This window comes from Zosterops lateralis, assembly GCF_965231275.1.
Source record: "Zosterops lateralis genome assembly, chromosome: 4".
Lineage (NCBI taxonomy): Eukaryota > Metazoa > Chordata > Aves > Passeriformes > Zosteropidae > Zosterops > Zosterops lateralis.
In genome coordinates this window covers 28,787,261-28,800,305 of record NC_139765.1, presented here as the reverse complement: position 1 = coordinate 28,800,305, position 13,045 = coordinate 28,787,261, and the positions used below count along the sequence as shown (strand labels likewise).

Below are 13,045 nucleotides of genomic sequence, written 5' to 3'. Positions count from 1 at the left end.
AACCATAGCTAAAAGAAAAAGCCAATTAGGTCCTAAGGAAAATTTTATTTCCATTTTCTTACTAATGGGAAAATAAAAATCACTCATTCCAAAATACATATTTCTGATTTCTTATTTGTGTGGTAGGCAGTGGCACCCAAAAATATATTCATGATTAAGGCTACATTTTCCTCAGTGTCCATATATAAATTTGAGGATATATCAAACTACAGATTTATAAAATAATGAAAGGACAAGAAGTCAAAATAGTTATGAATGCATTATTTTTTAGGAATTTTAAAATTTTAGATATGTAGCTTAAAAAAGAATGAAAACAAATGAAATTATATAGTCTTGTCTTTTCAATGTTTTAAACATTTTAAGCAACATCTTTAGACACCAATTGACATCAAATGTAGCTAAGTCAGGCGAAAAAGGAAGTTAAATTGCTTTATTTTATTTTTAAAGAGACTAAACCATACAGCTCCTAATTATTAAGTTGTCTGAAATTCTTAGGACAAAGCTGGAAGGTGGCCACTTGTCACTAAAACCACTCACCTTTACATTGTGCATACTCATGATGTTACCACAGTCATCCATGTACTGCTTCAGGTCCTTGTCCTGTCAAAACACCATCATCATGGTTCAGTAAAATTGTGTGCAACAAATTACACGAATATTGCTAATTGTTGGAACTGACTCATCAAAAAGTAAGATTTCTGCAAAAGATATTAAATTACAAAAAACCCCCAAAGCCTGGACACAAATACCCCTGGTTTTCCAGAGGATAGAAATTCCATTTTTCCAGAAAGCTGCACTGTCTCAGGCAACACCGTCTGCCATTGCTTTCTCCTTCATCTATGTGAGGTACAGTATTTTACAGAATTGGTATATTCTCCAATTACACCGAAAGTCAGCTATGTCACAACAGAAAAGTATCACTGGAACAATAGTGTGATTACCATTTTATGCAGGTAATGATTTTGAACAAGTAGACAGTTTTATCAAGCAGACCACCACTATCTGCTACTAATGGAACTCTGAAATGATCACAGCAGTGTTTACTAATTTACAGCAATTTAAGAACTGAATACGCTGTCCTCATTTTTAGCTGAATGACTGTAAATGCAGGAGAAAACTCGAATTGTCCCAATATTTTTTAAAAAAGTACAGAATTTTGTTGTGCTTTTGTTTCTTAGAAACAATAAATCAAATGTAAAGCTCACTAATTGTTTAGGCACTTACCAGGTATTCAAAAACAAGAGTCAAAGACTTGTCTGTGTGCACAATATCATGTAATGTAACAATATTTGCATGTTTCAGATCTTTTAATAATGACACTGCAAGAGAAAACAGGAAGAACAAAATAAGTAAGTGCAAAATACATGAGAAGTAAATGCAACTTCTAGTTAAGATCATCCATATAAGCTACCTGTTGTTTTTTTTCAATTAAAAAGCTATTTTTGCGAACATAAAGCTCATATAGATCAAGTTAATAAGAAAGGTGTTTATTCAAAACACCAAAAATACACTTGAATAAAAAGCTTGTATTTCCTAAACTTTTAATTTTAGACAGAAGTAATTCTGTAAAATGTATTTTGAGTCCCTGAAAGTTATTCATTAACAGCAGTACAATTCAGTATTTAATCATCCACATGTAATTTGAGACCACAATCACTCCCCATAAAGTAAATAAATTAGAAACAAAACTCTGAATATGTCTGGACTATAATTTTCCTCATCAATACCAATAGCAATTTCACTAATGTCCCATGTAGCCTATGTATTTCCAAGTACTGATGGTGCTTTGGTCAAAAAGAGATCCAGAAGTACCTGAAATTCTAAGAACTAAAGAAAAAAAAGTTATCACCTTCTCTTATGGCTGTGCATGGTGCTCCCTCTTCATGTTCCAGACGGATTTCTTTCAGAGCTACCAGATTCTCCGTCAATTTACTTCTCCCCTTATAAACTGTGGCATAAGTACCCTATAAAATGGAAAAAGAAACGAATTTTTACAAGTTGGTCCTTTATCAAAACATTAGTTAAATAAGAAAATACTAACTTCTGCCTGAGGATCTAACAGGTTTCATTTTGAAAAAACAAATAGTTTTTACATTATATTCTTATGACATACGTAACAGTACACACATATTATTTTAAGCACAGAACTGAACTCACAGAAGCCACAAGGGATGTATATGCCTAACAGTTCTGAAAATTACATGGAAAGCTAAATACCACGGAGCTACCAAAGAAGTCAGATCAGGTAGCATTAAGTTCACTAAGTTCACTGCTGGGATCATTTACACTCCTGAAAGTCTCTCTCTGAATATGGATACCTGGCTTGGGTATCTCTAACTATGCTCCAGTTAGGTTTCCAAAGGCTGCAAACACATTCTTCCACAACCTCAAAGAAAATATGTAACTCCACTGGATAGCTTCTTGTCTTCATTATGTATTTTTAGACAGCAAGAGATACAAAACTCTAGAGGCATATTAAATTAAGACAAAAAATTCTGACAAAACAGTAGGCAAAACTAATCCCTGAAAATGTCAAGAACAAGAAATAAAGGTACAGAAACTGCCCTAGATCACTACAGTACTGTAAGACCCTGCAGTGGGATCCGAACAGGCTGGATCCATGGGCTGAGGACAATTTTATGAGATTCAACAAGAATGAGCACCAGGTTCTGCACTTGGGTCACAACAACCCCATGCAGTGCTACGAGCTTGGGGAAGAGTGACTGGGAAGATGATCCAAAGAAAAGGAACTGGGGGTGCTGGCTGACAGCAGCTGACCATGATCCAGCATGTGCCTTGGTGGCCAGAAAGGCCAATGGCACCCTGGCCTGTGTCAGCAATAGTGTGGCCAGCAAGGCCAGGGAAGTGATTGTGCCTCTCTATTCAGCACTTGGGAGGCAACATCCCAAACGAATCCCATGCTCAGTTCTGGGCCCCTCACTGCAAGAAGGACATTGAGGTGCTGGAGTGTCCAGGAAAGGGTAATGGAGCTGGTGAATGGTCTGGAGCACAAGTCTTATGGGAAGTTGAGGGAGCTGGGGGCATTTAGCCTGAACAAAAGGAAGTTCAGGGGGATCTTACTGCTCTCTAAAAATACCTGAAATGAGGCTGTAGTCAAGTGGGCATTAGCCTCTTCTCTCAGGTAACAAGTGACAGGACAACAGGAATAGGCTTCAAGTTTCATCAGGCAGGCTTAGATTTGATAACAGGAAATTAAAATGTTTTAAACAGAGGACTGACTGCAATATTCACAGCAGAGATGCTGATCAGCCCTGCTTCCTTCTCCAATGTTCACTGCATCCCATTTCACTGCTCCTTGTCCATTCAATTCCGTTGGTCAACCTTGGTCAAACTGGAGCGGAATGACACTTGGCCCCTCCTGAATTCCCGTTTCTCTGGAAGTCAGAGGCTGACTGGAGGGGGAAAGCTGCTGCCCCCTCCACATGTTATGTACTTCACTTGGCAGCACCTGGCTGGCTGCCCAGTTCAGGTGTGCAGGCTTCTTTAAGAGACCATGCACAGCTATTGGCTGCACCTTGCAAGTGCTGGTCTCTAATCCATCATGAGTGTTCCAACACCTAAGTCATGGTAAGAGGACAGCATGACTTAGTGCTATCATCAAAAACACAGTGATACCATCAACAGAATGATTTTGTCTATCTGAAAAAAAAGTCAGCCCACAGAAGAAAGTCACAACACATTTTCTAATGGAGTCTTGCTCTTCCTCAGCTCCATGACAGTTTTTCTGCTTTTTTTTTCTTTTGTTTATTTTATATGCATAAACATTTGTGTGGCTGTGGCATTGTTACACATGTTTGTTCGGTTTACTGAAAAGGTAAATTCAACAGGTATTTTGAGGGATATAGAAAATTTCAGTTAAACTTACACAAAATTTTACAATTGTCATCATTCCAAGAGAAAGTTATACGTACCTCTCCAAGCTTTTCTAACTTGATATAGGTTTCCATTTTTCCAAATCCAATTTCTGACTGCAGTGAAAAGAAATGGCAAATTGATCACTAAAACCAAACACTTCATTTCTACATCATTTAATGAACAAGCTAAACTTCCATTTCAGAAAATTACCTGAGAATACTTGAATAACACGGCACAATTCCAGTATTTTAAAAACAAATTAGCACATTTTGATATAAATGCATCCCAGCATCCAAGCCCGGTGCTCAGTCTACTGTGTATCCTGGAGGGATTGTGAGCTGAGTTACATTTAGAACAAAACCTCACTCTAACCTGCCTCCTACTTAGATCTTTTCCACTCTTCTGATCTGATTACTACTACTGAGGTTCTTATAACTTAAGTACGGCAATCATTTCAAACTAGTCCATCCTTTCTCTAGCTCAACATAACCATATGCTGCTGCTTTTCTCAAAGTAACCTTATTTCTTAGTATGTTCAAGAACTTAGCACCAAGTTTCCTCTTCCATTCTGACTTCTCAATGCCTTTTGGACTAAAACTTCAGCAAGAACATCCCTAAGTATCATTCTTCAGGCAAGCTTCAGCTTTGCCTCAGCAGTTCACATTTCATACCTCTTAAATCCAAATCTCTGTGTATTTTACTTGGATCTATTTATTCACCTTCTCTTTTTTTGTCACCAACTCAGGTCTTCAATGCAAGCCAGAAGGGTGTGTCTGCCTATGTAACAGATTTGCTTCTGAACACTGTAAGATCATCACTCTTTTCCTGTTCAAATCCACTGCTACTCTCATTTAACACTATTATCTCTTACAATTATTTTCTCCTAAGACCACTGTGAATTACACCAAAGCTTCCTATGGCTCCTGCACTCTAAGTAATGCTGAAAGTAAACATGTAAGTATGCAAACTCTTGAAGCAATTTACAGAACACATATAGCCTGTTACCCTATCAAACCCCCAAATTTATAAGCTTCATGGGGTTATGCTTTACTGACAACTGAACACACACTGCAACAAAAAAGCCAGCATCACCCCTTCCTTTCACTTCCAAACATAGCTCTTCATTGGCTTTTTCTTTCCAAGGAACTATCCTTTCACCCTAAGCTGTCTTCAGCACCTAGATCCATGTCACATGCTGATTTGCTCCTAAAATCTGATGAATTTTAAGCTTTCTACTACTTCATGGTAACACAGGGTAACGTAAATATGGCTGACTGTATTAAGATTTGACAATAATATAATATGAAGGGAAGAAAAGTTTGATTAATACTTAGTTTTCAGAACACATGTATGAAAATACATCTAATTAAGGGTAAGATCTTTTCTGCAAACGTATTTGATATATCTAAGGAAAAAAAATGTGTATAATCACATTAATATAACATTAAAAACAATTCTGCTTTATTAAACTAGTGTTAGAACTGAAATATTTTAGCTGTATAAGGAGACTTTAGCATCACACACATTTAGGAGCTTGTCGAAGACAAACTCTTTATCTCAAAATACTAGCGAAGTTACTTGCTACTCTTTTACCTCCAGTGAGATTTTAAACATACCAATGACATAGGTGCAATGTTAGCAAAATAAATATTGTTTCCAAAGTGCATTTTGACCTAGTTAAACAAACACATCTTGAAGTGAGCATTAGATGGTACAAGAATTAAAAAGACAGGCTGCTTAGTTTATTGGAGAAACTAAGGAAGAACTTATAGCCATTGGTCTTGCCACCACCAGGCAGTCTGGAATTTAAAAGCCTGATTTTTAAGAAACCTCAGTGTTTTTCATAAAGACTCATGAACTTAATATCTGTTTATTACAAAAAAAATCATACAATATTTCCTATATACAGAAGACAGGTATTGTTCAAGACCTGCTTCACAATGTGTTTAAAATTTTGATCACATTTTTGTTCCTTATCATGCCTAAGAAAAAATAAGTTTTAAATTTCTAAAACGAAGATCGGTTTCATTTTTAGTTGAAAATAATTTTTGAACTGTTTCATCTTTTTCTGCAATATGCATCTATCTTGCCTTACACAAAACCATTGATGCACAGTATTTACAATCTTTTATTTGTAGTGACTGTGCATACAGTACTGCTACGTGTATACACAAAATGCAATTACTGTAAAAAATAATATTTTTCTTGTATTTGCAAGAAAAACACAAAACCTAAAGTATAACAAGTCCTCACCTGCACCTATATTTTTTATAGCCTTTTCCCTTTGATTTCTATTAAGTCTTGAAAAGAGACATGCCTTTGAAGCAGAGCACAATACTCATCTATTGTAAGTAAAAGACTGGTAGCAGCAAGCTTTTAATAACAATTTAAGAACAATGAGTCTTCGGGTTTCTTTTTTTTAAAGCTTAGTTTGAAATCATAGCAAATGGATGCCTGCATACCACAGCAATGCTGGCAGGTTTCATTTTGGACTTTAAAGCCCTTTAAAAAGGAAGGCATTTTAAAAGGCAAAACAAAGCAACCTTGTGACAGGAAGCTGATTCCAGGCACACACCACATTCATTAGAGGGCACTGTTTTTCTGTCGGTCTTCTCAGAGGTAAAGAGGAGAGAACTTCAACTGCTCTCAGAGTCACCATTAAATAAGCAAGGAATTCAGATTTACTGGAAAAATTTCGCCAGCCACAAATACTTAACTCCACTGGCAAGGTTCTACTGAAAAGGTATTTTGCCAGCATCTGAAGAGAGGTTTGGGGAAGTCTGTTCCTCAGTTCCATGGTACAGCAGCAACTAAGTGGTGAATGAGCTACAAAATTCTGGCACAAGTATTTAAGCCTGACATATTATCATTACTTTCAGAGCTTCACTCAAATATTTTCTTTTTTTTTTTTTTTTAATATTGTTTTTGCAAAAGGTGGCATGCAGATCAGAGCTTTATTAGTCCAGCAGACTAAATATTTTTTTTCAGGGTAATAATCCTCAAACATAGCTTTGTTATAGACCTTATTCATAACAAATAAAATGAAAATATTTTATAGTTAATGAACCTACTTCACTATATGTACTTTCATAGTTATGTTTCAGTAAATAAGTTATTAAATCAAGAAAATAACAATGTGCACTTCATAAACCTATTCAGTTTTTTTCTGTGACAAATTTCTTACCAATGAATTTACTCAGGTTGTCAATAACAGTCTAGCAATTCTTTAAGACCTCAACATTTAAGAACACTGATAGCTGAAACTATAATTGAAACAGCAATTTTTTGAACAATAAGACAATAATGTTTGTTTTTTTATTATTCCAGGGATATGCATAATGTACAAATATCCAAGTTTTCTAGCACTTATACTCTAATTACAGTATAGGAATACTCATTCTGTCATCTCTAAGGAAAAGACTTATTTTTTGAAGTAACCCAATAATCCAAAAAGGTATATGTGAATTTATTCCTTCACTCTATTAGGAAACCACACGTGCTTTAAAAAAGAAAACAAAAAACTCCCACAAAACACCCATTATTGTCTCCACAGAAATTCTGAGAAAGAAGTGTTATCAAATACAAAAGGAGCAGGGAGGAGGACCTGCCTTCATATTATGCTGCTTTAAGGCCTTCCTACTAAATCACGAGAGGACCCAGCCTTGACCTAAGACTGTGTGGCCTATTTGCTCAAACAGATCATCCCTGCTCTAAAAAGCAGAAGGATTTAAGTATGTACTTCAGAAGTTGAGTTTAGCCCCTGACTTCAATAGGTCAAGACCGTCACTGAGAAATACTACAGCGCCAAGTTCGCAGAAAATGAAACAAAGTGTGAAGTCTTTAATTGGATTTTGACAAGTACATGCTGATGTTCAGGGATAAAAAGTCCAAGTGGAAATGAAGCTGAAATACACCTCTGGAATACAGGCCTGCGCATTAAATGGATTCTGAAGACCTGAGAGGTTGGTGAGAAAGGCAGGTGAATTACACTTACGAGGGAGGCTCGACGAGAACGCCGACTCATGGGCTGGTCAAAGGGCGGGCTGTTAATCTGCAGCTTCTCCAGGTAGCCATCGGGGATCCTGATGTCAGCAGGCAGGGACAAGCGCTTGTTCAAATCCTGCAGCAACCAATGTTAAAAAGAGAAAGGAGAAGTAGAATTCAGAATTTTCTAAAACAGTTCTTAGCATCTGTAGTATTACTATATAAAACTGAAATATTTATACAATGAAAAATAATCTCACAGAAATGGTTTTAAAAGCATATTCTCTTCTTAAAATACCTCAACTTGCTTATGTAACAGGTTCAAAAAGTTACACCAATAAGTGCAAACTTATTACTATGACTAGAAGAATGAAATATTAAAATGCAAATAACTACATTGTGGACAAATGTGTTGAGTTTACTTGAATACTTTTAGAGACCTGAAATACCAGAAACTGAGAATTCAGAGACTTGTGGATGTATTTCTTTTCATATAGCAGTTACTTTAGTATTAGAACAGATTTCCATAATTCAAAGTATATCACCCTCTTTCTCTTGACTCCAAAAAGCTACAAACTTAGTCCATCTTTTCCAGTCTCACGAAATAGAATCACTGAATTATTAGAGCCAACTATTACAAATATTATTAAGTTTATTTATAACTCTTTACTACAGGATCTTTCAAAAATGAAAATGCCATTACATGAAAGCTGTTCTCTCTGCAGCATATTCTGGTTTTACCCAGTAAATTTTTCCAACAATAAGATACATTATTTCTAAGATAAGAGGAACACAAAATCACATCATCTTTTACCAAATGGGAGGGGAGGAAAGATGATTTTTGGAGCTGACTGCACATTCTAATTGTTTTTATTTTCAGTTTGGCTTTAATCTCGAACATACCAAGAAACAAAAATATTAATTGTCTTAAAATGGCTAGTCACCATCTCACGAGATAACAGGACATCGTAGTCAGACTCACAAAAAATGGAAAGTTATTTCTGAAACAGTGGGAATTGTTTTTCAGCATAGGTAGTTTATCCAAGTAAAGAAAGTCATGCTCAACATCAAAGTGTATTGTCAGCCTCCAGAGATTCTACACTGAAGTTAAGGACATCTCTGGAAGCATCACTGTTTTCACACTCTTCTCCAGCACAGGAGATAATTCTGTATTTCTGCTGGTAGACCTGAGATTTAATCAATACTGACTTGAGGGCAGTAAACCCTTCCTGAAGGTACTCTTTTCTGTCTCACCTATCACCTCCAGCTGAGCATCCTGAGCTAACCCAAATGTTGGCAGCTACATCCCTGTTTGTCTCCCCTCAGGCTTGACCATGTGCTTCTACTCATGTCTGCAGCAGCTTTGAACTATTGCAGCATGCTAAATCATCGAGAAACTCTCAGGCGAAGTACATAGCTTCCTGCCAGCTTTGTGCTCCAAACAGGTTCAGTGTAAGGTCAGACAAGCTCACAGCCTGAATGCAGGGCAGGAGAGGCACAGCAGGGCAAGCCCGGGAAGCCGGCAGCCAAATTGGCTTAGGCTGACAAAGAACTGGATCATCAGACTTTTCAAGACTTGAGATCTTGGTGAACAACTTGCTGAGCTTTCAGTGATGAGAATGTATTTAAACCATGTATATGCATGACCTGTACACATACCTGCAGCAAAAGCTAAGCAAAAAATACCAGTTAAAGAGATATACCCTGAAAAACCTAAGTAATTTGGGGTTGAATCTCAGGTATAACTGAAGTGCTAATATATATCCCCCTGGATTATTTACATATGCTATTCACTATGGCCACCTGATACAGGGAGACATTTTTGGAGAGAGGCCAGCAAAGCTCTAATTTCTGGCAGCTGATCCTCCTGTTCTCATTTTGCTTCTCACACCTCCTTAGGTACAGAGCACAAAGTCTGTTAGCTTATGCTTTGCTGCCCAACATGAGCTTCTTTGCACAACTGGAAAAATCAGTGTCTATTTTTTAAATCTACTACAGAATTTTTAAATTGTCTTTAAACAAAAAAAGCGCTGTTCACAGAATGGCAGCTTTGACCAACATTTTGAAGCTAAATTAAGAGAAAACCGAAAGTATGGCTCCATTCTGGTTTACTAACTCATTTTCAACATGCATATTTTAAATTTTTTAAAACATTGGCAATTGTAAAACTGTCTGTGTGGTTTTTGTGAGAGTGGTAGAACCAAAAAATTGTAACAGGACCTGCAAGTATTCCCTAGAGTAAAACAGCATTTTCCATCACAGTATCTTCTTTCTTTTTGCCAGACTCTGCTAATACCTCTCTCCTACTGAAGAGGGTTTCAGATTATTAAAAAAAAAAAAAAAAAAAAAAAAATCATCCTATAATTTACTGCATTCTTCAGAAAATTCTGGTAGCTTTTCACAACAGTTGAGGACAAAGGAAGGCATGCCATAATGACTTAAAGAAAGCAGCTTTGACATCTCACTGCAGAGTAAAATGACGAAACTGCTGGAACAAGACATGGATGACAGAAAAAAGATCACCATCAGTCTCTACCTTACCTTCCTATGGTAATCCCAGATCAACACTGAGCCAATATACCAAAAGAACGAAAGAAAAGATCAATGAGCTGAGTTTTTCAACTTTGTGACTTTCTGAACACAACATACACCACCACTATCCTATAAATTCTGTGACAAAATACTTTTTTCCTACTTTTACCTGTTAACTATTGTGGCAAAGAAACTTGTTGAGTTGTGCTCTCACTGTCCCACAGTGCTTGTTTAACAAGTGTGTTTATAGGGATTTTAACAGAAAATGTTTATAGGGATATTAAAGTTATGGACTTCAACTCAAAGGTCTCAAGAAATACTGACCTGATTGTACTACAAAGCTCTCCATATACATGTTCTCTCCCCTAACAGCACTCAGGGCTGGCACAGCTGAAGTGGTGCTTCAAACCCACCTCATGAAACACTCCCAAGCGTACAAAGTTGATGGGTATATAAAGGAAGCAAAGGCAGCCTTCAGGCTGCAATGGCAATTTGAAAACTATGCCATTAAGTGTGCACTGTTCCTGCCATCAGTAAACATGCACCTTTTCACAAGGAGGGCAAGGGAAACAAACCAAGTCTAAGATTCTACACAGGTACAAAGAGCCCATTACTTTGAAGCCCAGCTGCTACAGAAACAAGATAAAAATATTTTAGGCACAGAAAATATGATAATGGGAGGCAGATATAATTTTATTACTGAATTCCTATTCTTTCATCCAAAACGTCTGCCTATGCCATTTTTGCAATAGGCCCCATGGCTTTACTTCAGAGATTCATGTGATAGCCCCAGTTCTAAACCACGACCTTAAGCTGTAAACTTACATTTGGTGCTCCACAGTAGGCAGTATAGCTTGAGTGTAAGTACTTACTGCTGCAAAACCCAGAATCTGTTCTAATTTGGGTATACCCCCCCCAAAACAGTAATCCACTTTTACATAAAACAACAATCCTCATCTCCATCCCCTGCAATGTTTTGCTTTAAAAAAAAACCCTGATCAACACACCACAACCTGAAGGTAAATGGAGACACTTCTTTTTAAGAATTAGAATACCTGATGTTAGTAACATTTCTTTCCCTACATTTGTAATGTAGCAGACAATACCTTACAGTAATCACTCTTTTTCTCCCCTCAGGAAAAAAAAAAAGGTATTAAGTGCCGAAAGCCTAAATTTTTGCAATATTATAAATAAAATCAAAACAGTATCTATTCTCCTTAACTTTCTTGAGCTGAAGAAAGGTTCTTTTCTGTGAGAAAACCATAATGCTTTAATGGAAACTGCAGAAAGTACTTTATAGATTTTTTCCTCCTAATGATTTCCACTACTATACTTCCAAAACTCATGCTTATTTGGCTACTTAGAATGTCAACCAAGCTAAGATTTCCTTTTAAAAACCATACATTAAAATTGTTACCTGAATTGTTCTGACACCAGCCAGAAACCTTTTATGACACCAATATTTGAAAGATCATAGTATTATAGATATGAAGTCTCCTTTCAATTACAATTTTCCTTTATCTAACTCCCTAAAATAGACAAAGTTGAAGAAAGTAATTTAGACTACAAACTCAAATACCTGAAAAAAGGAAATTATTATGTGTTCATATTTGTCTGTACCACCTTACTTCCTCCCAGTTTTTCCATTAATTGAAGCAACTACCTCTTGGGAAAAGCAAGCAATTATAATTAAATGCTATACAGTAACATGAAAGGGGATTCATTAGATGTGCATGAAAGGAATAAGCACAACATTTCCTAATGGCTAAATAGAAAATCTGGAAACTAAAATTACATCAGTCTGACACAGTTGAAAAACCCAATTAATTTAACTGAGATAATATTAAAAGAAAAGCAAGAACCTACCACACACCTACGAATTTTGAGCCTTCAGTGTTCCAGGCAGACCAGGCAGTCTGCTGACACGTGGGCAGCCTGGTCATCTGATGGCAGCAGGACACTTGTTCTCCCACTGTTGGCTGACCCTAGTGGAGCACTCATTCTCTGCTCCCACAAAATGCAGAGAAGACTGAAGGATGGTGAGGAGACTTGTGGGTGCAGGTAATAGCAGTTTAATAAGGAAAGCAAAAGCTGCACTTCCTAGCAGAATGGGGAAAGGAACTGATTCACAGATTCCTATCAGCATGCAGGTGTCCAACTGATTACCGGAAAGCTGGGCTTCAGCACACACGTGGCTCAAGAAGTAGAAGACAAATGCCATAGCCACAAATGTCCTCCTTCCTTCCTCCTGCTCCAGCTTTTATTGCCAAGTGCCATGCCAGATGGCACAGAATAGCCCTTTGGCCAGCTGTTAAGCCCAAGGGAATGAACCTGTTTCCCTGCTGCTGCTGACCAGCCTTTATGGCCTTGGTGTAGGAAGCCTGGACCTACCCATTAGATGCTATCACCATCTCTGCTCCCTCTGCTGCTCCTGCAGCCATCCCACTGCAATCCTGCTATACTGCTGCTTTACCAGCAGCAAAACCTGCTCTTCTAAACCATGGCTTGCTGCTGTTTTGGTGTGACACCAGGCTGTAGGGCCCACAACAGTAAGAAACAGATTTTTAAGAATTTCTAACTGTCTTAAATCTCTGTAGAATTCTGTGAAGCAATGAGATATGTTCTGGACCGAGGACTTTGTTCACACTTATTT

At 37.2% G+C, this 13,045-nt stretch overlaps 1 protein-coding gene across 4 annotated transcripts in view; it reads right to left on the bottom strand.

Moving 5' to 3' along the window:
* Positions 1 to 13,045, bottom strand: part of CDK17 (cyclin dependent kinase 17) — a 91,854-nt gene that overhangs the window by 10,442 nt on the left and 68,367 nt on the right. For all 4 annotated transcript variants that reach the window (XM_083860363.1, XM_083860366.1, XM_083860365.1 and 1 more), the window contains 5 exons: positions 7,871 to 7,996; positions 3,933 to 3,989; positions 1,850 to 1,964; positions 1,225 to 1,319; positions 538 to 600 (listed from right to left, as the gene is read on the bottom strand). In XM_083860363.1, coding sequence (XP_083716489.1) covers positions 538 to 600; positions 1,225 to 1,319; positions 1,850 to 1,964; positions 3,933 to 3,989; positions 7,871 to 7,996 — 456 coding nt within the window. The remainder of the gene's footprint in view (positions 1 to 537; positions 601 to 1,224; positions 1,320 to 1,849; positions 1,965 to 3,932; positions 3,990 to 7,870; positions 7,997 to 13,045) is intronic.